General features: G+C 44.7%; 1 protein-coding gene across 2 annotated transcripts in view; it reads left to right on the top strand.

Annotated features, from left to right (window-relative positions):
* Positions 1 to 23,156, top strand: part of LOC117522434 (UDP-glucuronosyltransferase-like) — a 76,158-nt gene that overhangs the window by 40,089 nt on the left and 12,913 nt on the right. The window contains exons 1-3 of one of the 2 annotated variants that reach the window (XM_034183838.1): positions 8,084 to 8,690; positions 21,033 to 21,096; positions 21,171 to 21,319. The exons of the other annotated variant lie outside the window; for it this stretch is intronic. Coding sequence (XP_034039729.1) covers positions 8,196 to 8,690; positions 21,033 to 21,096; positions 21,171 to 21,319 — 708 coding nt within the window. The 5' untranslated portion in view covers positions 8,084 to 8,195. Of the gene's footprint in view, positions 1 to 8,083; positions 8,691 to 21,032; positions 21,097 to 21,170; positions 21,320 to 23,156 lie in introns of those variants that run through there. 2 annotated transcript variants of the gene reach the window in all.

Here is a 23,156-nt window from a genome sequence, read left to right as displayed (position 1 = left end):
AAAACTATATGGATTTCATTCATATGTTTTTACGTCAGACATGCTTGAACCCTCGTGCGCATGCGTGAGTTTTCCAGGACGTCGTGAGAGAACAGAGAAGTTTCAGAAGAAGTCGGTTTCAGCATTTTATCCGGATATTCCACTGTTAAGGGAGATTTTTTTTAATGAAAGACGTGCGGGCGGATTGCAGCGTCGGCTCGCAGCTGCCGCGACGCTCCGCCACAGGAAAAACACATCCGTTGGAAGCCTTAAGGACAAATTGGAACATGTCCAGCTGTTAAACAATTTCTCATATATTCACTCCACTGAAAGCCATCAAAAGCCGCCGTTATCAACACGGAGGTGTTTTTCCTGTGCCGCCGCACCGCGCCGGCTGCGTCCCGACGTACGTCCTGGATCAATAGAGCCTGAAATGTGGAGGTTTTCAGCTTGAAACAGACTGACGACGGCGCCTGGGAGCGCTGCACGACGTCTCGCTCCGTGGGAAGTCCTTAAAGCGACAGTATCACCTCAAAATCTCTCATCAGCCGTTAAAATTTTCACCGAAAACCAGCTTAATTTTTCGAACCGTGTCCACTTCGATGTGTCTCACAGGTTTAGAAAAAACTTTGATCAAACAAAGCACCAGTCTCTCAGCAACTTCTCAGACAAAGGAATTCCGACGAGGGGCTGGACGACTCCTCCCACAAGGAGTGCTCACAGGCGAATGACGTCACTGACAGGCGTGGAAAAACTCACGCATGCGCACGAGGGTTCAAGCATGTCTGACGTAAAAACATATGAATGAAATCCATATAGTTTTTGAAAAAAATAAAAAGGACCTATACTTTATTGACAGACCTCGTATGTAGGGTGAAATGGCAACCAGCTTGTTAATCCTTGAATAGAGAAGCTGTTGTGTGGTATACAAATACCTATAATTACTTCAGTTGCGTAAGGCACCTTTCACCTTGTTCTCACATCTGAAAATAATTTAAGGACAATAGTGGCAACAACCTTTCTTAATTTCCACTTCACGCACACACTATCATCTAAGGAACATTCCCTGACTATGGTGAATTTAGAGACCTGCACAGATCCTGTTTTTCTGCTCCCTGTCTGACAGAATCTGCAGCGGTCAATACTACATTCAGGTTTATAAGTAGCTGGACAGTGACACATCCATCCATCCATCCATTTTCTTCCGCTTTATCTGGAGTCGGGTCGCGGGGGCAGCAGCTCAAGCAAAGCCGCCCAGACCTTCCGATCCACACACACCTCCCCCAGCTCCTCCAGGGGAGCCCCAAGGCATTCCTAAGCCAGCCGAGAGACGTAGTCCCTCCAGCATGTCCTGGGTCTTCCCCGGGGCCTCCTCCCGATGGGACATGCCCGGAACACCTCTCCAGCAAGGTGTCCAGGAGGCATCTGGAAAAGATGCCTCCTCGACGGAGGCATCACAGATAGTCACAGATAGTCCAAACTATACTTTTTTGAAATCTTTGTGATCAGACACATAATGTGGTATAGTTTTCAATATGATTGGAACATTTTTTGACCCTTATGCAGTTCTTCAATTGACCCCTGCTTGGCCCCCTATTGAAAATTAAAATGGCTAACGTTATTTTTCTAAAATATGTACCAAAAGAAAACTTTGGTGCTTGTAACCAGATTTGAAGGATTCCTCTGCAACTATTCTGTTATCTGCTGCACTATCAGCATCTGTGTGCATCAACACTGTGGCTAACGTAGACAACACACAAAACGTAATAAGTACGAGGTCTGTCAATAAAGTATAGGTCCTTTTTATTTTTTTCAAAAACTATATGGATTTCATTCATATGTTTTTACGTCAGACATGCTTGAACCCTCGTGCGCATGCGTGAGTTTTTCCACGCCTGTCGGTGACGTCATTCGCCTGTGAGCACTCCTTGTGGGAGGAGTCGTCCAGCCCCTCGTCGGAATTCCTTTGTCTGAGAAGTTGCTGAGAGACTGGCGCTTTGTTTGATCAAAGTTTTTTCTAAACCTGTGAGACACATCAAAGTGGACACGGTTCGAAAAATTAAGCTGGTTTTCGGTGAAAATTTTAATGGCTGATGAGACATTTTGAGGTGATACTGTCGCTTTAAGGACTTCCCACGGAGCGAGACGTCGTGCAGCGCTCTCAGGCGCCGTCGTCAGTCTGTTTCAAGCTGAAAACCTCCACATTTCAGGCTCTATTGATCCAGGACGTCGTGAGAGAACAGAGAAGTTTCAGAAGAAGTCGGTTTCAGTATTTTATCCGGATATTCCACAGTTAAAGGAGATTTTTTTAATGAAAGACGTGCGGACGGGCACAGGAAAAACACCTCCGTGTTGATAACCATTTGTAAAATCCAGGCGGCTTTTGATGGCTTTCAGTGGAGTGAGTATATGAGAAATTGTTTAACAGCTGGACATGTTCCAACTTGTCCTTAAGGCTTCCAACGGAGGTGTTTTTCCTGTGGCGGAGCGTCGCGGCGGCTGCGAGCCGACGCTGCAATCCGTCCGCACGTCTTTCATTAAAAAAAATCTCCCTTAACAGTGGAATATCCGGATAAAATGCTGAAACTGACTTCTTCTGAAACTTCTCTGTTCTCTCACGACGTCCTGGATCAATAGAACCTGAAATGTGGAGGTTTTCAGCTTGAAACAGGCTGATGACGGCGCCTGGGAGCGCTGCACGACGTCCCGCTGTGTTGGAAGTCCTTAAAGCGACAGAATCACCTCAAAATCTCTCATCAGCCGTTAAAATTTTCACCGAAAACCAGCTTAATTTTTCGAACCGTGTCCACTTCGATGTGTCTCACAGGTTTAGAAAAAATTTTGATCAAACAAAGCGCCAGTCTCTCAGCAACTTCTCAGCCAAAGGAATTCCGACGAGGGGCTGGACGACTCCTCCCACAAGGAGTGCTCACAGGCGAATGACGTCACCGACAGGCGTGGAAAAACTCACGCATGCGCACGAGAGTTCAAGCATATCTGATGTAAAAACATATGAATGAAATCCATGTAGTTTTTGAAAAAAATAAAAAGGACCTATACTTTATTGACAGCCCTCGTACGTTTAAAACTCCTTCTGGAGCATCTGTACAACATCACAATGGAACTGAAAGACAAAAAAAAAACCTCAAGATGTGTGTAGTGTAGACTTTTCACTTTAATTCAACAGGGATAACAAAAATATTACATTAATAATTTCAGAATTACATCCATTTATATACACAGTCCTTACATTGTTGGAGGCCAAACTAAATACAAGGATTATTGTTAATACAAAGAATCACTTTTGTAGCCAGTTTTCTTGAGACAAGTCAGGGAATGGACACATGAACGTCTTGAACTTTATTTACATTCATTATAAAAAAAAAATAAAAAAAAGCAGCATGGTGGAATAGTGGTTAGCACTGTTGCCTCTCAACAAGAAGGTCCTGGGATCTCTTCCCGCCTGGTCTCTTCTGTGTGGAGTTTGTGTGTTCTCTCCAGGTGTATGGACTTCCTCCCATTTTCAAAGGCATGCAATTTAGGTGAACTGGAAACTGTAGGTGTGTAGATTTTTCTGTGTACAAGCTACTGATAGACTGGCATCCTGGGTGGGTATAGAAAATGAAGGATTAGGGAAATACAAACAGTATGGTACTGCATTGGAAATTTGTCTGGAGTAGGCACTTCTCAAAAACTGAGTAAACATGTAAGAATGAGACAAGTGAGGGAAGCCACCAAGATATCTACAACAACTCTGAAAGAGTAACAGGTTTCCGTGACTGGAAAAACTGTGTGCAATGCAACTTTTGGCTTCCACAGCTTTATGGAGAATTGGAACACAAAAGGATTTTCACATCTTTTAAAGAAAATCCTTCTTTGTGCTACTTCACCATGAAGCACACAACCAAATAAAGCTGTTCTATGCATAGTATTGTCACACCTACAGAAACCTACTACTTTTTTTATTTGTTGTACAGCACTTTGGAAACTACTCTGTTTGTGTAATGTGCAATATAAATAAAGTGGTATGGTATGGTATGTTAAAGTTTTCTTGGTAGCTTCCCTCACCAATCTCCTTAACATTAAGCAAAGTTCAAAAATTGTGTCACTGTCCAGCTACTTATGGATCTGACTGCATGCACAACATGTTACCTGTTTTATTTTTCTTAAAACAATTTGGAGACTTTACCTGTATTACAGGACACAGTAGGCCTAATCTACATTCTCTTTTAAACAAATTTGTTTTAACTTCTGCCTTTACCTAAATATGTGTATTTCAGTTGTCTATATTTACTGTTAACTGGCTACACAGTTCTATGTTTTAGAACTCAAAAGTAGCCATCATAGCAGGAAACTCCATCAGCAGAACAAATTAAAAATGTCAATGGCTGTGGATTTTACCAGTGTATATATATATATATATATATATATATATATATATATATATACACACACACACACACACACACACACACACACACACACACACAAGTGAATGTGTTGTGAAAGTGTAGTGACATGGACCCACAACAGGGGGCGCAAATGAATGGCCAATAGATGAGCCAAAAAGTAACAATTTAATGTTGTGAAATATGCACAACGAATATACAGACAATCTCAGAATATAATTACAGTCAATCCACAAAGGTGACGTGTGGGCAGGCTCGAGGATAGAAGACGTCTGTCCTGAGAAGAGCCGGAACCACACGATTTCCACCGCCACAGAACCTGGTGAATACTGGAGCCGCCAAGTCCCGAATTCCCAGGTGATCACCGTCCCCGACTGTCGGATCTGGTACTGCTGGCGAGAACAAAGACAGTCAAGTGTGGGTGTGTGTACACCCAGTAACAATAACGGTGGGAATGCCACCTCCACCTCTCACTCAGAATGCTGATGTATTTACAGTAATCCCTCAGAGGAAAAGAGTGCCGTCCTGCACTCACTCAGCCTCCACAGGAAGAGGGACCGGTACTCCTGCAAACACTCACAATATACAGCTTAAGATAACACAAATGGCTGATGATATGACCTCCAATGAAGTATGATATCTCGGAGATGACGTCTGGGTTTTATGGAGTGAGATGATGAAGAATGAGTGACAGCTGTCAGGAAGTAATGAGTAACAGCTGTCACTCCCGGCTGTGTCCGTGGCGGCAGCGCCCTCTCGTGCCTGAAGCCCGCACTTCAGGCAGGGCGCCCTCTGGTGGTGGGCCAGCAGTACCTCCTCTTCTGGCGGCCCACACAACAGAATGAGGTAAAAAAAAAAAAAAAATTGCGTAGTGCCATTTAGACAGTAATTTATTGATGATCCCTAGATCTTTCTTTGTTTTGTCCTTCAGACAGCAATTTATTGATGATTCCCAATGCTGTCTTTTGTTATTTAGACAGAGCTTTGTTGATAATCCCCTAATCTTTGACATGTCATTTACAACAGAACTTGGTTGATGACCACTGTATCCATATTGTGCCATTTTGTAATGATCCCTAAATTTGCATTGTTTTATATAAACTGCAATTTATTGATGATTCATAAATGTGGATTTTTGGTTTCATCATCACTCCATATATTAGGATAATGCACTGTAAATCTGATGTTACTTGTCATAGGTGTTCAGAGTTGGACCTGGAAAAGAACAGCTCAGTTAACACAGAAAATAACCATGCAGGAGACACTGAATTTTTTTCCTGAATCAGGAGAGAGCAGAACGAGCGTGAACCTTGTCACAGACCGCCTCGTCAGCTCTGAAGGGCCCCGCCCACTCGCTTCCTGTATTTATTAAGAATAACTTGCATACAGGCATATACACGCAACAAAAGTATAAACGCAACACTTTTGGTTTTGCTCCGATTTTGTATGAGATGAACTCAAAGCTCTAAAACTTTTTCCACATACACAATATCACCATTTCCCTCAAATATTGTTCACAAACCAGTCTAAATCTGTGATAGTGAGCACTTCTCCTTTGCTGAGATAATCCATCCCACCTCACAGGTGTGCCATATCAAGATGCTGATTAGACACCATGATTAGTGCACAGGTGTGCCTTAGACTGTCCACAATAAAAGGCCACTATGAAAGGTGCAGTTTTGTTTTATTGGGGGGGTATACCAGTCAGTATCTGGTGTGACCACCATTTGCCTCATGCAGTGCAACACATCTCCTTCGCATAGAGTTGATCAGGTTGTCAATTGTGGCCTGTGGAATGTTGGTCCACTCCTCTTCAATGGGGTGCGAAGTTGCTGGATATTGGCAGGAACTGGTGCACGCTGTCGTATACGCCGGTCCAGAGCATCCCAAACATGCTCAATGGGTGACATGTCCGGTGAGTATGCTGGCCATGCAAGAACTGGGACATTTTCAGCTTCCAAGAATTGTGTACAGATCCTTGCAACATGGGGCCGTGCATTATCCTGCTGCAACATGAGGTGATGTTCTTGGATGTATGGCACAACAATGGGCCTCAGGATCTCGTCACGGTATCTCTGTGCATTCAAAATGCCATCAATAAAATGCACCTGTGTTCTTCGTCCATAACAGACGCCTGCCCATACCATAACCCCACCGCCACCATGGGCCACTCGATCCACAACACTGACATCAGAAAACCGCTCACCCACACAACGCCACACATGCTGTCTGCCATCTGCCCTGGACAGTGTGAACCGGGATTCATCCGTGAAGAGAACACCTCTCCAACGTGCCAAACGCCAGCGAATGTGAGCATTTGCCCACTCAAGTCGGTTACGACGACGAACTGGAGTCAGGTCGAGACCCCGATGAGGACGACGAGCATGCAGATGAGCTTCCCTGAGACGGTTTCTGACAGTTTGTGCAGAAATTCTTTGGTTATGCAAACCGATTGTTTCAGCAGCTGTCCGAGTGGCTGGTCTCAGATGATCTTGGAGGTGAACATGCTGGATGTGGAGGTCCTGGGCTGGTGTGGTTACACGTGGTCTGCGGTTGTGAGGCTGGTTGGATGTACTGCCAAATTCTCTGAAACGCCTTTGGAGATGGCTTATGATAGAGAAATGAACATTCAATACACGAGCAACAGCTCTGGTTGACATTCCTGCTGTCAGCATGCTAATTGCACGCTCCCTCAAATCTTGTGACATCTGTGGCATTGTGCTGTGTGATAAAACTTTTCAGAGTGGCCTTTTATTGTGGGCAGTCTAAGGCACACCTGTGCACTAATCATGGTGTCTAATCAGCATCTTGATATGGCACACCTGTGAGGTGGGATGGATTATCTCAGCAAAGGAGAAGTGCTCACTATCACAGATTTAGACTGGTTTGTGAACAATATTTGAGGGAAATGGTGATATTGTGTATGTGGAAAAAGTTTTAGATCTTTGAGTTCATCTCATACAAAATGGGAGCAAAACCAAAAGTGTTGCGTTTATATTTTTGTTGAGTGTAGAAAAGACAAAATACCAAACAAATAGTGCCACCAAGTCTATTCTCACATCGATATGAAATTGTTATGGCTTTAAGCTTCCAGTCTCATGAAGTAAACAGCGTAACCCTGAACTAATACGCAGGTCACACCGCTCCCAGCTCAAGGCTGAACTGTTAATTAAAACGTACATCTGTGCTCAACAAAAACATGATCTCAGCAAAACAGTCTGCCCTCTCACTGAGCCAAAGTTCATCTGTTCATCTTCCCGTGTGAGCAGTTAATGATTACTTAAAACAGTTCACTGAATATGGTGAATAGGTATGTATCAATCAATCAATGTAGTGAATATAACTACGTACTTTAGCAAATCAGTGATTAACAAAGAGAGTAATATTAAAATGAAACACATTATATAATTGAAACATGTATATAAATGTGTATATGAAGAATGAGATCAAAGACAAAATCAGCAAAAGACAGCAAAACAAAGTAAAGACATTAATAATTGATAATATATTGAAAATTCTTGACATTACTGCATCCAAGTTTCTGCTAATTTTTCAAATTAAAATTGTGTGCAATCAATGACAAGCTGAGATCAATGACCTGCTGCATTTGCTGATGCCAGATCTACAGAGCTGCTTTTGTCACACTCGTTTCAGGACTTTGCACTCAAAAGTTGGCTGAGCGGAAGAGAAGGAATGTGCATTCAACACTAAAAGGGTGCATTTTTGCAGTCTGTCACACCTTCAGTTTGCAGCCAACTTTAAGGTGCTTTACTTCAGTGAGCTGTTGACAAGACAGGAAAGAAAATCATGTTGACAGCAGCAGTCTTTCTGTACCTCCTGCTAAACACAGATCTGGAAGTGATTGTGAATGCAGGTAAGACGAGCCGCTCTGTGGTGGAAAAGGTGGAAACGACAGACACTCTAGATGGACCTGGATCATCTACTTTCAGAGGTAACTTACTGGTCATTCCCATGGATGGGAGCAACTGGATCGGAATAAAGGCCATTGCCCAAGAAATGGGTCGGCGTGGACACCAGGTCACTGTTGTGATCCCAGAGATCAGCATACGGATGGGACCAGGGAAACACTACAACACTGTGACCTTTCCCGTTCCTTATGATAAGGCTTTCATTGATGCTATGGTGGCCAAACTAACTGATCAACTGCGCAAATCTTCACAGCCTTTCATGGACAACATAAAGATGCGAATATCACAAATAAAAGAAATCATCAACTCTATCCATACCACTGCTGAGAGTCTACTGTTCAACGCCACTCTCATCTCGCACCTGTCACAGCAGGTGAGTGTGACTGACACAGAAAATATGACATTATAATATGATTAATAATCTTTCAGAATGCGTGAGTTTGATGCAAAATGTTGACCACAGGACCATCTGTAAAATCAAATGCAGTTCAACACCACAAGGTTATGCTGCATCTGGCATGTTTTCACGATATACGAGGTCTGTTATAAAAGTATCGGACCTTTTTATTTTTTGCAATAACCTTATGGATTTGAATCACATGTGATTGCATCAGCCAAGTTTGAACCTTCGTGCGCATGCGTGAGTTTTTTCATGCCTGTCAGTTGCGTCATTCGCCTGTGAGCACGCTTTGTGGGAGGAGTGGTCCAGCCCCCTCGGCGGATTTTCATTGTCAGGAAAATGGCTGAGCGACTGCCGCTTTGCTGCATCAAAATTTTTTCAGAAACTATGAGAGACAGCCAGGTGGAAACCATTCGGAAACTTCAGATGGCTTTCGGTGAAGATCTTATGGGCATCACACAGATTAAGGAGCATTACAACCGGATTAAAGACGGCCTACAGCGGCTGAGGGCGCGCCGCGCTTCGAGCGGCCATCAACAGGCTGAAATGACCAGATCATTTCCAAAGTGAAGGCTGTGTTGATCCGGGACGTCGTCTGGCTACCAGAGAAATGGCAAGAGAGGTGGACATAGCACTTTTTCGGCACATTACACTGTTACAGGAGATTTTGTAATGAAAGACGTGTGGCGGAATTCATGCGTCAGGACGGAGCCGCTAATGGCGTGGAACAAAAAGCACCTCCGTGTTGGAAGTCTCACGGGCCCAGCTCTTCCACCATTCGGAAGAATCAGACGGCTTTGGGTGGCTTTTCAGTCAAGTGTGTATCCGAGAAATTGTCGAAGAGCTGAGCATGTCACAACATGTCCTGTGAGACCATCACGGAGGTGCTTTCGTTCCGCACCATTAGTGGCTCCGTGGCAAATTCCTCCGTGCCTGTTTTCATGACAAAATCTCCTTCAACAGTGGAATGTGCCGGGAAAGTGCTATGTCCACCTTTTCTGCCATTTTTCTGGTAGTCAGACGACGTCCCGGATCAACACAGCATTCAGTTTGGAAATGATCTGGTCGTTTCAGCCTGTCGCTCGCCGCTCGGAGCGCGGCGCGCCCTCCGCCATTGTGCGCCGTCTTTAAACCGGCTGTAAAACTCCTTAATCTGTGTGATGCCCATAAAATCATCCCTGAAAGCCATCTGAATTTTCCGAATGGTGTCCACTTGGCTGTCTCTCACAGTTTCTGGAAAATTTTGATGCAGCGCTGCTCCAGCCGTTCAGACATTTTCCTCACAATGAAAATCCGACGAGAGGGGTGGACCACTGCTCACTCAAAGCCTGCTCACAGGCGAATGACGCAACTGACAGATGTGAAAAAACTCACACATGCGCACGAAGGTTCAAGCTTGGCTGATGCAATCACGCGTGATTCAAATCCATAAGGTTTTTGCAAAAAATAAAAAGGTCCAATACTTTTCTAACAGACCTTGTGCAATGGGCTTCATGGTTGTTGTCTCCCAACAAGAAACTCATGGTATCACTTCCCACCAGGTCCTTTCTGTGTGGAGTTTGTATGTTCTAACCATGTTTGCGTGGGTTCTCTCTGGGTGCTTCGGCTTCCTCCCACTTCTAAAGACATGCTGGTTAGATGAACTGGAAACTTTAAATTGACAGTAGGTGTGAATATGAAGGGGGCCCACTGACGATGTGGACGACTTCTGACTGTGGTGCTGACACCTGTGCGGCTACACCCATGAGTAAAAATAAAGGTCGACTATGGCAGTTGCAAAATGGACTACGGGTGAAGACTGGTTCTGAAGACCCAACCCCCCTCAACCAACTGGTGTTCTCCTGGATGTCTGTAGGGACTGTTATGTGGGCCGCCCGAAGAGGAGGTACTGCTGGCCAATGCCAGAGGGCGTCCCAGGGTATGACAACCATCCTGACGATAGTGGACCGGTTCTCCAAGGCGGCCCACTTCGTGGCCCTCCCGAAGCTCCCATCAGCCCAGGAGACTGCAGACCTCCTGGTCCACCACGTCATACGTCTGCATGGTATCCCTACGAACATCATCTCGGATCGTGGTCCTCAGTTCTCCTCCCAGGTCTGGAGGAGTTTCTGCAGGGAACTGGGGGCCACCGTGAGCCTTTCGTCCGGGTACCACCCACAGACCAACGGACAAGCAGAGCGGGCTAATCAAGAGCTGGAACAGGCCCTGCGGTGTATGACCTCCGCGCACCCGACGGCCTGGAGTCAACATCTGGCCTGGATCGAGTACGCTCATAACAGTCAAGTTTCATCAGCAACTGGCCTCTCCCCATTTGAAGCGTGTTTGGGGTACCAGCCCCCATTGTTTCTGGCTGTGGAGGGAGAGGTCGGGGTTCCCTCGGTCCAGGCCCACCTCAGGAGGTGCCGTCGGGTGTGGCGTGCAGCCTGCTCTGCCCTGCTGAAAGCCCAGACGAGGGCGAAGAGCCATGCAGACCGCCGACGTGACCCGGCCCCGGAATATCAGCCCGGGCAGGAGGTCTGGCTGTCAACAAAGAACATTCCTCTCAACACGGAGTCGCAAAAGCTGATGGACAGATATATCGGACCATTTCGGATCACCAAAATCATCAGTCCAGCCGCAGTGAAGCTGAAACTCCCGGCTTCACTGCGGATCCATCCTGTTTTTCATGTCTCCAAGATCAAACCATACCACACCTCGGACCTTTGCACCCCTGGACCTGCGCCGCCTCCTGCCTGCATCATCGACGGCGAGCCTGCGTGGACTGTCCGCAGTCTCCTGGATGTTCGCCGGAGGGGTTGGGGTCTCCAATATCTGGTGGACTGGGAGGGTTATGGACCTGAAGAACGCTCCTGGGTGAAGAGGAGCTTCATCCTGGACCCGGCCCTCCTGGCCGAGTTCTACCAGCGACACCCCAACAAGCCAGGTCGGGCGCCAGGGGGCGCCTGTTGAGGGGGGGGTCCTGTTATGTGGGCCGCCCAAAGAAGAGGTACTGCTGGCCAACGCCAGAGGGCGCCCTGCCTGTAGTTGGGTTTCAGGCACCAGAGGGCACAGTCGCCACCCAGGAGCCCGGACTACCAGCTGTCAGAAATCTCTCATCATCATCCCATCCCATATAAGACTGGAGGAGACACCACATCTCTGCCGAGATATCAGTTTACCACTCAGGTAATCTCTCAGCCGTTTGACTGTGCCGTACGCACGTGATCTTTTTCTGAGTGTTTGCAGGAGATCCTGGTGACTGCTTTCAGCTGGTGCTGAGTTTTGTGGTCCGTGTAGGAGTGACGTTCTTCACCCCTCACGCCAAAATGGATAAGTAGCTCTCAGGCTCTGCACTACTGTGTTTTTGTGTCGGAGGTGGAGATTCTCCCACAAAAGGAACTGAACTGAATTGCTGATTGTTCTGCTGGGTGTGCACACACCCACCATTAACCTGTCTTCTGTTCCTGCCAGCAGTACCGGATCTGACAGCTGAAGTAGAGGCCACCTGGGGACTCGGGACTTGGCGGCTTCAGTTTGCTGCAGGTCTTCGTTGGCGGTGGAACCTTGTGGGCCCCGGCTCTTCTCTGGATAGGCGTCTCCTACCCTCGGACCTGCCCACACGTCACCTGTTGACATTTGTGATTGACTGTCTAAAAATAGTATTCGACCTGTTGTGCACATTTGCCACAATAAATTGTATTTATTTGACTACCCATTGACCGTTCATTTGCGCCACCTGTTGTGGGTCCGTGTCATTACACTTCCCCAACAGGGACTTAATAACAAAATTTGATGTTCCTCTGTATTGTTAAGAATGTTTTATTAATAGTATGGCTTAGGTAAAGGGTCACCGCTTTAAGTCTGGTCTGCTTGAGGTTTCTTCCTCAATATCATCAGAGGGAGTTTTTCCTTACCACTGTTCTCTGTGTGCTTGCACTAGGGGTTGGTAAGTTTAGACCTTACTTGTGTGAAGCACCTTGAGGCAGCTTTGGTGTGATTTGCTGCTATATAAAAAAAATGAAATGAAATGTGTGTTTGTCTAGATATGTGGCCCTGTGATGCACTGTCCAGATTGTACCCAATCACTGCTTGGATAGGGTCCAGTTAAGGGTCACGGGGACCCTTAACTGGACTAAGCAGGTATAGAAAAATGAATGTTTGTACAGATAGGAAAAAGCATGAGGGCAATAAAAATAAGGTATTTAATAATGGTCTTGGAAACTCCTCGGTATGTCCATCCCCTCTAGTTTACCATGATAACTCAAAAACTATCATCTTATAACTGATGAAATTAAACAGTTATATAATGAAGGGAAACCCTTTGTACATCTGCAGTTGTATTGAACTTTGATGCACCAGATCATTCATAAAAGCAACATTGTTTTGCCTACGTAATATTTCATAGACGTGTCCGCCTGCTGGATGGTTAGTGGATGCGTGATTGATGACAGTTTAGTTGCAGCTGTGGTCATCAGTCGGAGTCAGACAGACTGTTAAGTCAAAGATGCAAATGATGATGCATTCAGAAAGTATTCACAGTGCTTCACTTTACCATATGTTTTACCTGAGTCCAAAAATATGGCCATCAGGGACTGTGAAGACTTTGCGTCCATCTGTCCTCCCGTCTGTCCATCTTTCTGTCTGTCTGTGCTCAGCATAAATCTAGTCCTCTTACTGACAGGGCCTTCAAATTTACAGGGAACATTCTTGGGACACAGACCTTGGACAGGTTCAAAGATGGCTAACTTTGACCTATTCTAATGGGTCAAAAGGTCACATTCTTTCTACACACTCTTTCATTGATTACATGCTCATATGGCTGAGGGTATATTAGCATTGTGTTATATTGTTATGTTACAGCCTTATTCCAAAATGGAGTAATTTTCCCTCATAATTCTACTGGCACCACCCCATAATGACAACATGAAAAATGAAAAAATGTTTTGAAAATTTTGCAAATTTATTAAAAATAAAAAACTAAGAAATCACATGTACATACATATTCACACCCTTTGCTCAATACTTTGTTGATGCACCTTTGACAGCAATTATAGCCTCAAGTCTTCTTGAATTTGATGCCAGAAGCTTGGTACACGTATCTTTGAGGAGTTTTGCCCATTCCTCTTTGTAGCATCCCTCAAGCTCCATCAGGTTGGATGGGGAGCATCGGTGCACAGACATTTTCAGATCTCTCCAGAGATGTTCAATTGGATTCAGGTCTTGGTTCTGGCTGGGCCACTCAAGGACATTCACAGAGTTGTCCTGAAGCCACTCCTTTGATATCTTGGCTGTGTGTTTAGGATCACTGTCCTGCTGAAAGATGAACCGTTGCCCCAGTCTGAGGTCAAGAGCGCTCTGGAGCAGGTTTTCATCCAGGATGACTCTGTACATTGGTGCATTTACCTTTCCCTCAATCCTGACGAGTCTCCCAGTTCCTGCCATTGAAAAACATCCCCACAGCATGATTCTGCCACCACCATGCTTCACTGTAGGGATGGTGCCTGTTTTCCTCCAAACATGATGCCTGGCATTCACACCAAAGTGTTCAATCTTTGTCTCATCAGACCAGAGAATTTTGTTTCTCGTGGTCTGAAAGTCCTTCAAGTACCTTTTGGCAAACTCCAGGCAGGCTGCCATGTGCCTTTTACTAAGGAATGGCTTCTGTCTGGCCACTCTATCATGCAGGCCTGATTGGTGGATTGCTGCAGAGATGGTTGTTCCTCTAAAAAGTTCTCCTCTCTCCACAGAGGAATGCTGGACGTCTGACAGAATGACCATTGGGTTCTTGGTGACCTCTCTGACTAAAGCCCCTCTCCCTTGATCGCCCAGTTTAGATGGGCAACCAGCTCTAGGAAGAGTCCTAGTGGATCCAAATGTCTTCCATTTATGGATGATGGAGGCCACTGTGCTCATTTGTGTCTCATAACAATCCTGTCTCGGAGATCTACAGACAATTCCTTTGACTTCATGCTTGGTTTCTGCTCTGACATGCCAGCCAAGTCTCATGTTTTTTCATCCTCCTGTCACGAAATTATTCAGATTTTTGTGACGGGGTTTTTTTTTTTTAACTCAATATTACTAACCCTACTCCTACCCCCAACCCTAACCTTAACCTAACTGTACTGCTTCCCCTAACCCTAACCATAACCACCCAACCCCCCACTGCACTTTTAATTATGTGCAGCCATCACGGAATGAATTAGAATGAATTTGTGCTCCCATGATGAACATTTTGCACTTTTCATGACAATATGAGGAACCAGTAGATTAATGAATATTTCATGCTGCTGAATCACAACAATCCGTGAGACTGAGTTGGACAAGCACTGTCAACTGTGGGACCTTATATGTAGACGGGTGTGTGTCTTTCCAAATCATGTCCAATCAACTGAATTTACTCCAGGTTGACTCCAATTAAGCTGTAGAAACATCTCAAGGATGATCAGTGGAAACAGGATGCACCTGAGGTCAATTTTGAGTTTCATGGCAAAGGTTTTATGTACATGTAATTTTTTTTTTTTTTTTTTTTTTTAATAAATTTGCAAAAATCTCATAAAAAATTATTCTTCACATTGTCATTATGGAGTGCTGTGTGTATAATTTAGAGATTTTTTTTTATTTATTTCTTTTGGAATAAGGCTGTAACATAAAAAATATGGAAAAAGTGCAGCATTGTGAAGACACCAGACTATAAGTGGTGGCAGTAATTGTCTGTTGATTTGTCGTCCACATAGTTTCAGGCAGATATGTACTTTGCTTAGTTATACCAAAAATCCAAAAATGATCAACCAAACAAAATGAACAAAATTAATGTAATGTATTAAAGAACTAAATAAATAGATGGAGATATGAAAAAAAGAACAAGTCCCAGCTTGAACCAGAGGGCTTTCACACCAGGGATCCAGGCCTTGGTGTGTACACGACTTGACCCAAAAAGTCAAGTGTATGCATCACACTATAAAACATGCAGCTGCATTTAGTTATGTTCAAAAGGGCCCGATTGGTAGGAAGTTCTGTGATGAACTTGACCTTATTTGACACCCATTTCACATGACTTTATAAGCTAATGTGGAATCCAGTCAACCGTAGCTACTTAAACTCATTCACAATATTAATGGCCCCTTCACACATAACTTTGATCGAAAAAGCAGGAACAGGCTGAAAGAACGAAAAAAAAAATGAATTTGGGAGCCGTGAAAAATTCCACCTGCTGTCAGGAGTGACACAGGGTCGGACAGGTGTGCACGATACCGCGGCAACATTTTTGTGCACGCTCATGTTCGCGTACACAAACACAATGCGAGCACGTGGAAAGTCACAGACAGCAGCGAAAGCAAAAATATAAAAAACACCATAATTTATAATACTTAATTCCTGTTACAAAGAGTGGAAGCCTCTGCCGAGATGTGCACCAGGAAGTACTGAAATGCCGTGGATTACTGTTCTACTTTTTCTGTTTTATATGAATTACCTGATGCATTCGTCTCATGAGGACATCAGCCGGGCTTTCGTCTCATGAAGATCGAGCTCTCGTGTCATAAACACATCAGCTGGCATGCAGTGTCCAGCGCGCAGTGATCCACTGGTGAACATGTTGCAATGCAAATGTGATGTGTTTTAATTATGAAGCAGCAGGACCTTCGTGGCCGGGACGATGGTGAGGATCGAACCCACGCGGCTCGCACAAAAGACCGTTCCTCTACCAGGTCAGCCAAAGGGGAACTCCCCGTTAGCCAAGCTAGCGGGAACATCTTTTCAATTGGGACCCGGAACGTTCATCCCGCTACACATCTCCCCACCATTTTTGACTTCGTCCCGAAGTCACAGGTGCATGTTAGCATACTCTGTGACCCACATCCTGTTCATGACGCCAGATTGAAACAGCAGGACCTTCGTGGCCGGGACGACGGTGGGGGATCAAACCCACGCGGCTCGCACAAAAGACCGTTCCTCTACCAGGTCAGCCAAAGGGGAACTCCCCGTTAGCCAAGCTAGCGGAAACGTCTTTTCAATTGGGACCCGGGACTTTCATCCCGCTACATTAGCATACTCTGTGATCCACATCCTGTTCGTGACGCCAGATTGAAGCAGCAGGACCTTCGTGGCCGGGACGACGGTGGGGGATCGAACCCACCCGGCTCGCACCAAAAGACCGTTCCTCTACCAGGTCAGCCAAAGGGGAACTCCCCGTTAGCCAAGCTAGCGGGAACGTCTATGCAGCGCCGATGCAGCGGTCAGCTGAAGCAATATTTGTTTTAATTTACGAGGTCTATTAGAAAAGTATCCGACCTTATTATTTTTTTCAAAAACCATATGGATTTGAATCACGTGTGATTGCGTCAGACAAGCTTGAACCCTCGTGCGCATGCGTGAGTTTTTCCACGCCTGTCGGTTGCGTCATACGCCTGTGAGCAGGCTTTGAGTGAGGAGTGGTCCAGCCCCCTCGTCGTTGTTTCATTGCCAGGAAATGGCGGAATGATTTGGGCTTTTTTTCCATCAGAATTTTTTTAGAAACTGTTAGAGACTGGAAGCTGGAAACCATTAGAAAAATTTATCTGGCTTTCGGTGAAAATGTTACGGGCTTGGTAGAGAATAAGGAGTGTTACTGTCGCTTTAAGGATGGCCCCCAGCGACTGGTGGTGCGCCGCGTTCCGAAGCCGCCATCGACAGGCTGAACGACCATTTCATTTCTAAACGGATGGCTGTCTGGATCCGTGACCATCATGTGCCATTTCTCTGGTTATCACAAGAGCTGGACATCAACCATTTTCCGCCAGATTTCACTTTTAACAACAACACTTTTAACATGCGGAATTCCTTCGCACATCTGTCTCAATGTGCCGAAAAAGTGCTGATGTCCACGTCTTTTCACAATTCCTGTGCTAGTCAGACGACATCCCAGATAAAACACAGCGTCCAGTTTGGAAATGAATGGCACATTCCACTGTTGCAGGAGGTTTTGTCATGGAAAGAGGAACGGAGGCTTCGCGTGTCGCGGCGGTGCCGCATGGCGCAAAGCAACGCCATGATGAAGCCTCACAGGACATGTTCTGGCATGTCGAGGCACATCCACAATTTCTCGGATAATCACTCGATGGAAAAACCACCGACAGCTGTCTGAACGCCATCTCAAAGCCATGCTGTGAGACCAAAACAGAGGTGGTTTTGTCTCGCTCCAGTAGCGAATCCATCGTGACATGCGAAGCCTCTGCTCAGCTTTCCATGACAAAATCTCTTGTTAAAAGTGAAATCTGACGGAAAATGGTTGATGTCCAGCTCTTGTGATAACCAGAGAAATGGCACACGATGGTCACGGACCCAGACAGCCATCCGTTTAGAAATGAAATGGTCGTTCAGCCTGTCGATGGCGGCTTCGGAGCGCGGTGCGCCCCACAGCCACTGGGGGCCGTCCTTAAAGCAACAGTAACACTCCTTATTCTCTACCAAGCCCGTAACATTTTCACCAAAAGCCAGATACATTTTTCTAATGGTTTCCAGCTGCCAAAATTCTGATGAAAAAAGCCCAAATCATTCTGCTATTTCCTGACAATGAAACAACAATGAGGGGGCTGGACCACTCCTCACTCAAAGCCTGCTCACAGGCGAATGACGCAACCGACAGGCGTGGAAAAACTCACGCATGCGAGGACAGCATGCTGACATCCTGCAACTCCTTCAGTGATTTTTATTTTATGTATGTAGTTATTATTGTATCAATCAATCAATCAACTTTTTTCTTATATAGCGCCAAATCACAACAAACAGTTGCCCCAAGGCGCTCCATATTGTAAGGCAAGGCCATACAATAATTATGAAAAACCCCAACGGTCAAAACGACCCCCTATGAGCAAGCACTTGGCAACAGTGGGAAGGAAAAACTCCCTTTTAACAGGAAGAAACCTCCAGCAGAACCAGGCTCAGGGAGGGGCAGTCTTCTGCTGAGACTGGTTGGGGCTGAGGGAAAAAACCAGGAAAAAGACATGCCGTGAAGAGGGGCAGAGATCGATCACTAATGATTAAATGCAGAGTGATGCATACGGAGCAAAAAGAGAAAGAAACAGTGCATCATGGGAACCCCCCACAATCTACGTCTAAAGCAGCATAACCAAGGGATGGTCCAGGGTCACCCGATCCAGCCCTAACTATAAGCCTTAGCGAAAAGGAAAGTTTTAAGCCTAATCTTAAAAGTAGAGAGGGTATCTGTCTCCCTGATCTGAATTGGGAGCTGGTTCCACAGGAGAGGAGCCTGAAAGCTGAAGGCTCTGCCTCCCATTCTACTCTTACAAACCCTAGGAACTACAAGTAAGCCCGCAGTCTGAGAGCGAAGCGCTCTAATGGGGTAATATGGTACTACGAGGTCCCTAAGATAAGATGGGACCTGATTATTCAAAACCTTATAAGTAAGAAGAAGAATAAAGAGTCTAACCAAATACCGGCATCACTGAAAGCAGCCAAAGATAACGATACATCTTTGGGATGGTTATGAGTAATTTTTTCTCTAATAGTCAAAATTTTGTTAGCAAAGAAAGTCATGAAGTCATTACTAGTTAAAGTTAATGGAATACTCAGCTCAATAGAGCTCTGACTCTTTGTCAGCCTAGCTACAGTGCTGAAAAGAAACCTGAGGTTATTCTTATTTTCTTCAATTAGTGATGAGTAGAAAGATGTCCTCGCTTTACGGAGGGCTTTTTTATAGAGCAACAAACTCTTTTTCCAGGCTAAGTGAAGATCTTCTAAGTTAGTGAGACGCCATTTCCTCTCCAACTTACGGGTTATCTGCTTTAAGCTACGAGTTTGTGAGTTATACCACGGAGTCAGACACTTCTGATTTAAAGCTCTCTTTTTCAGAGGAGCTACAGCATCCAAAGTTGTCTTCAAAGAGGATGTAAAACTATTGACGAGATACTCTAACTCCCTTACAGAGTTTAGGTAGCTACTCTGCTCTGTGTTGGTATATGACATTAGAGAACATAACGAAGGAATCATATCCTTAAACCTAGTTACAGCGCTTTCTGAAAGACTTCTAGTGTAATGAAACTTATTCCCCACTGCAGGGTAGTCCATCAGGGTAAATGTAAATGTTATTAAAAAATGATCAGACAGAAGGGAGTTTTCAGGGAATACTGTTAAATCTTCTATTCCCATACCATAAGTCAGAACAAGATCTAAGATATGATTAAAGTGGTGGGTGGACTCATTTATTTTTATTGTATGTGTTATTATTTTTTGTCCTGCATCTGTCTCATGTCGGTGTTTTTAATTTAACACCTTGCATGCACGGGTCGACGATCAGCTGACAGGTGCCATATGTCCACAGCAAAGCATATAAGCAAAGCGATCACACATGAATGAGTTCACACCTTTACCCTTATTTGTTTTATTTAATTTCCACTCTTTCTGTCTGTGGTGGACGTGACATCAGTCTGCCCGGCCAGCTGATTAATTTCACATTGTGCTGTGCACACTCAGACGCTGGTGTGTCCTCATGTGATCAGCTGAGTTGCAGCACACAGCTGCGCACCGTGCTGGACAGTAATTGCACTCAGCCACAATGTTGGATCATGGTGTGGCCCCTGTGTGTGTGTGTGTGTGAAGGGGGGGAGTTGGCACAGTCACACCAATGTGTGTTGCTTGATAATGCACACTCATGTGGCACTTAGACAATTTTCACAGACAGCTCATATGTGGTCATCTGCACTCCACTATCGTGCCAGGGGTGCAAATAGCCCCGCCTTTTCTTAGTGCCCAGCGAGAGGTGTTTGATGTTTGTGTGTGGCACCTGGAATTTGGCTGAAACCTGCCAAGAGGGGGTCAAATGGGCACTTGCAGGGCACTCGCTGTCTTTCGGCTACTGGTGTGCACAAATGGTTGTGGCAACAGCTGTACAAGGCAGTTGAGGCAGCTCCAATTTTTCACGAGTGGCATATGATTCCTCCTTTGTGCGCCAGTTGGCTTCAACCTTGTTATGTGTGAAGGGGCCCTAAGCTCCTCCCCTCTAAGGAAGATTGTTTTGCAATCATCATGCAAGCTATCTTTTTGGTGTCAAGATAAAGACATGATGTTATCCTGAGAAGCAGCTTGAAAACACAAGGAGCTGTGAGCATGCCCATCCAAGTCAAACTGTAGTTGGGTCAGGAAGGCATCCATCTTAAACTTGTACCAAATCCCGATGCATATCTGTACCAGGTCTACTGTCGTGAGCCCAAGGGACCAGGGGCAGCTGAAAGAAATGCATGATAGATAGATATGTACAGAGAAAATAGAATTCCTGGCCTTCAAAATAAAGTAGTGTTGATGTATTGCTGATCATTCTCGTATTTGGTTCTTACTCTGCAGAACTTTGATGCTGTCTTGACAAACCCGTTGATTCCCACAGGCTCATTGGTAGCTCGGAAACTGGGTAAGTCCTGCTACATTTATTTCTGCGTTTGTGTGTGGGCATTTTCTCACTGGCTATCTCTTATTCACTTTCAGGTATTCCAACCATTAATGTGCTAAGAGGGATTCCGTGTTCCTTAGATATGAAGGCTGCAGGATGTCCCTCCCCACCCTCGTATGTCCCTCGCTTCTTTTCTGGATACACGGATAAAATGAGCTTCCCACAGAGAGTTGCCAACACTGTGGTGAGCACAATGTCCTGACTGACAAAAATAAGCAAGCATGTGCATGACAGTACTTTGAAGTTTATTCTGTAAAATTAATTCTGGGAGCAACTACTATTAATTTTGCAATCCAAACAAAGACTGTTTTATTGGATAGAATGACATTATTTGTCACTTCCCAATTTGTTCTATTTTTCAGTATGATTTATTTCTCATTTATTAGTTTTCCCACCTACAAAGAATGGAGAGGTCTGTAATTTTTAGAGACAGATTAAAAAATAAATTTAAAAAAATCACAAAATCACATTGTAGGATTTTTAAATAATTAACTTGCATTTTATTGCATGAAATAAGTAATTGATAACCTACCAACCAGCAAGAATTCTGGCTCTCACAGACCTGTCAGTTTTTTTTAGTCCTCCTATTTTTAGTCCTCCTATTCTGCACTCTTTACCTGTATTAATTGCACCTGTTTGAACTTGTTACCTGTATAAAAGACATATATATATTCTGTCTCTCACAGTTGAAGTGTACCTACGATGAAAATTACAGACCTCTCCATTCTTTGTAGGTGGGAAAACGTGCAAAATCGACAGTGGATCAAATACATCTTTGACTCACTGTATGTTACAATGTGCCAGGTTAATGGGGATTGTAAACAGCAGTTATTGCACACTTGTATTCCAACACAGTGGATTTTCCACACTTGTCCGCAGTTGCAAATTTCAGTCAAGATTCAAGGTGTCAATTCTGGAGCAAGGGCTTCTTTCTTTCTTGGTTGGCACCCTCTCAGTCCTTCATAATGTAAAACTCACTTCACTGTGGACAGTGACGCTGGTGTTCCAGCAGTTTCCAGTTTGCTTGAGCCTGGGTGGTTCCTGGATTGCTCCTGTACATCTTAACCAATTTCCTCTCTTCTGAGGGTGACGGTTTGGATCTTCTACCAGACCTTGGCAAAGTGGTGACATATCTGACTAACTTGCATACAATTATTTGAACGGAGGATCTTGGAATCTACGTACAGTTGTTTAGAAATGTCTCCAAGAGACCTTCCCCCAACTTACGTGAATTGACAATTGTCCTCCACTACGTTCCTTGGACTTTTCCATTGTTCTGAGTATTGGTCAGCCTCAGTCCAATGAGTACTGTTAAACACATCGTTTTTATGATGGCAAAAAGAAACTACTCATTGTAATCAATGGTGATCACTAATGAGGAGTTGACATGCCTTAGCCTTATCATGTTAAAAGACAGTCTGTATGTGTAATTCTGATCCTGTGTGGATTAAAAATAAATTCACACTCCTGCACTCAATTCTTGCCTTTTATAGTAATTAATAATGTATGCTGCTCAGTGCTCATCATTCCATCCTGGCAATGGAACAGTTCAAAGACATCATCAAAAGCCCAAAATTAACATGACATTCACGTCCATGATGAGTTTATGTAAATTGTCAAACGCAACTGTATTCAAAAGACAGTGATTCCAGTACATTTATTGGACACCACATACAGGTTTCCACAAAATGAACATCATACTTGTGACCAGATGACATACCTTAATGGCCATGGCAGGGTTTGAATACCACTGTGTTCATGGCCATGGTGGGGTTCAAACACCACATTCTTTGTAATTAAGAGGACGTTTCTACTAACCAAGATAGTAGAAACATCTTTTCATTCTGGACTTCACCTTGTTACACATTGATAGCCACAATCGTATACACAGTTCAGTATGATGTTAGTGTAGGAAGGTTATGGGATCCGTTCCAATGGAAATGTAGTTCAATCAATTCCGTTCAATTTAATCATCTTGTAATGTGCCAAATCACAAAAAAAGCTGTCTCAAGGCGCCTCAC

The sequence above is a fragment of the Thalassophryne amazonica genome, chromosome 12, assembly GCF_902500255.1.
Source record: "Thalassophryne amazonica chromosome 12, fThaAma1.1, whole genome shotgun sequence".
Classification (NCBI taxonomy): domain Eukaryota; kingdom Metazoa; phylum Chordata; class Actinopteri; order Batrachoidiformes; family Batrachoididae; genus Thalassophryne; species Thalassophryne amazonica.
Note: the sequence above shows the minus strand (reverse complement) of the source record. Positions and strands in the feature narration are given on the sequence as shown.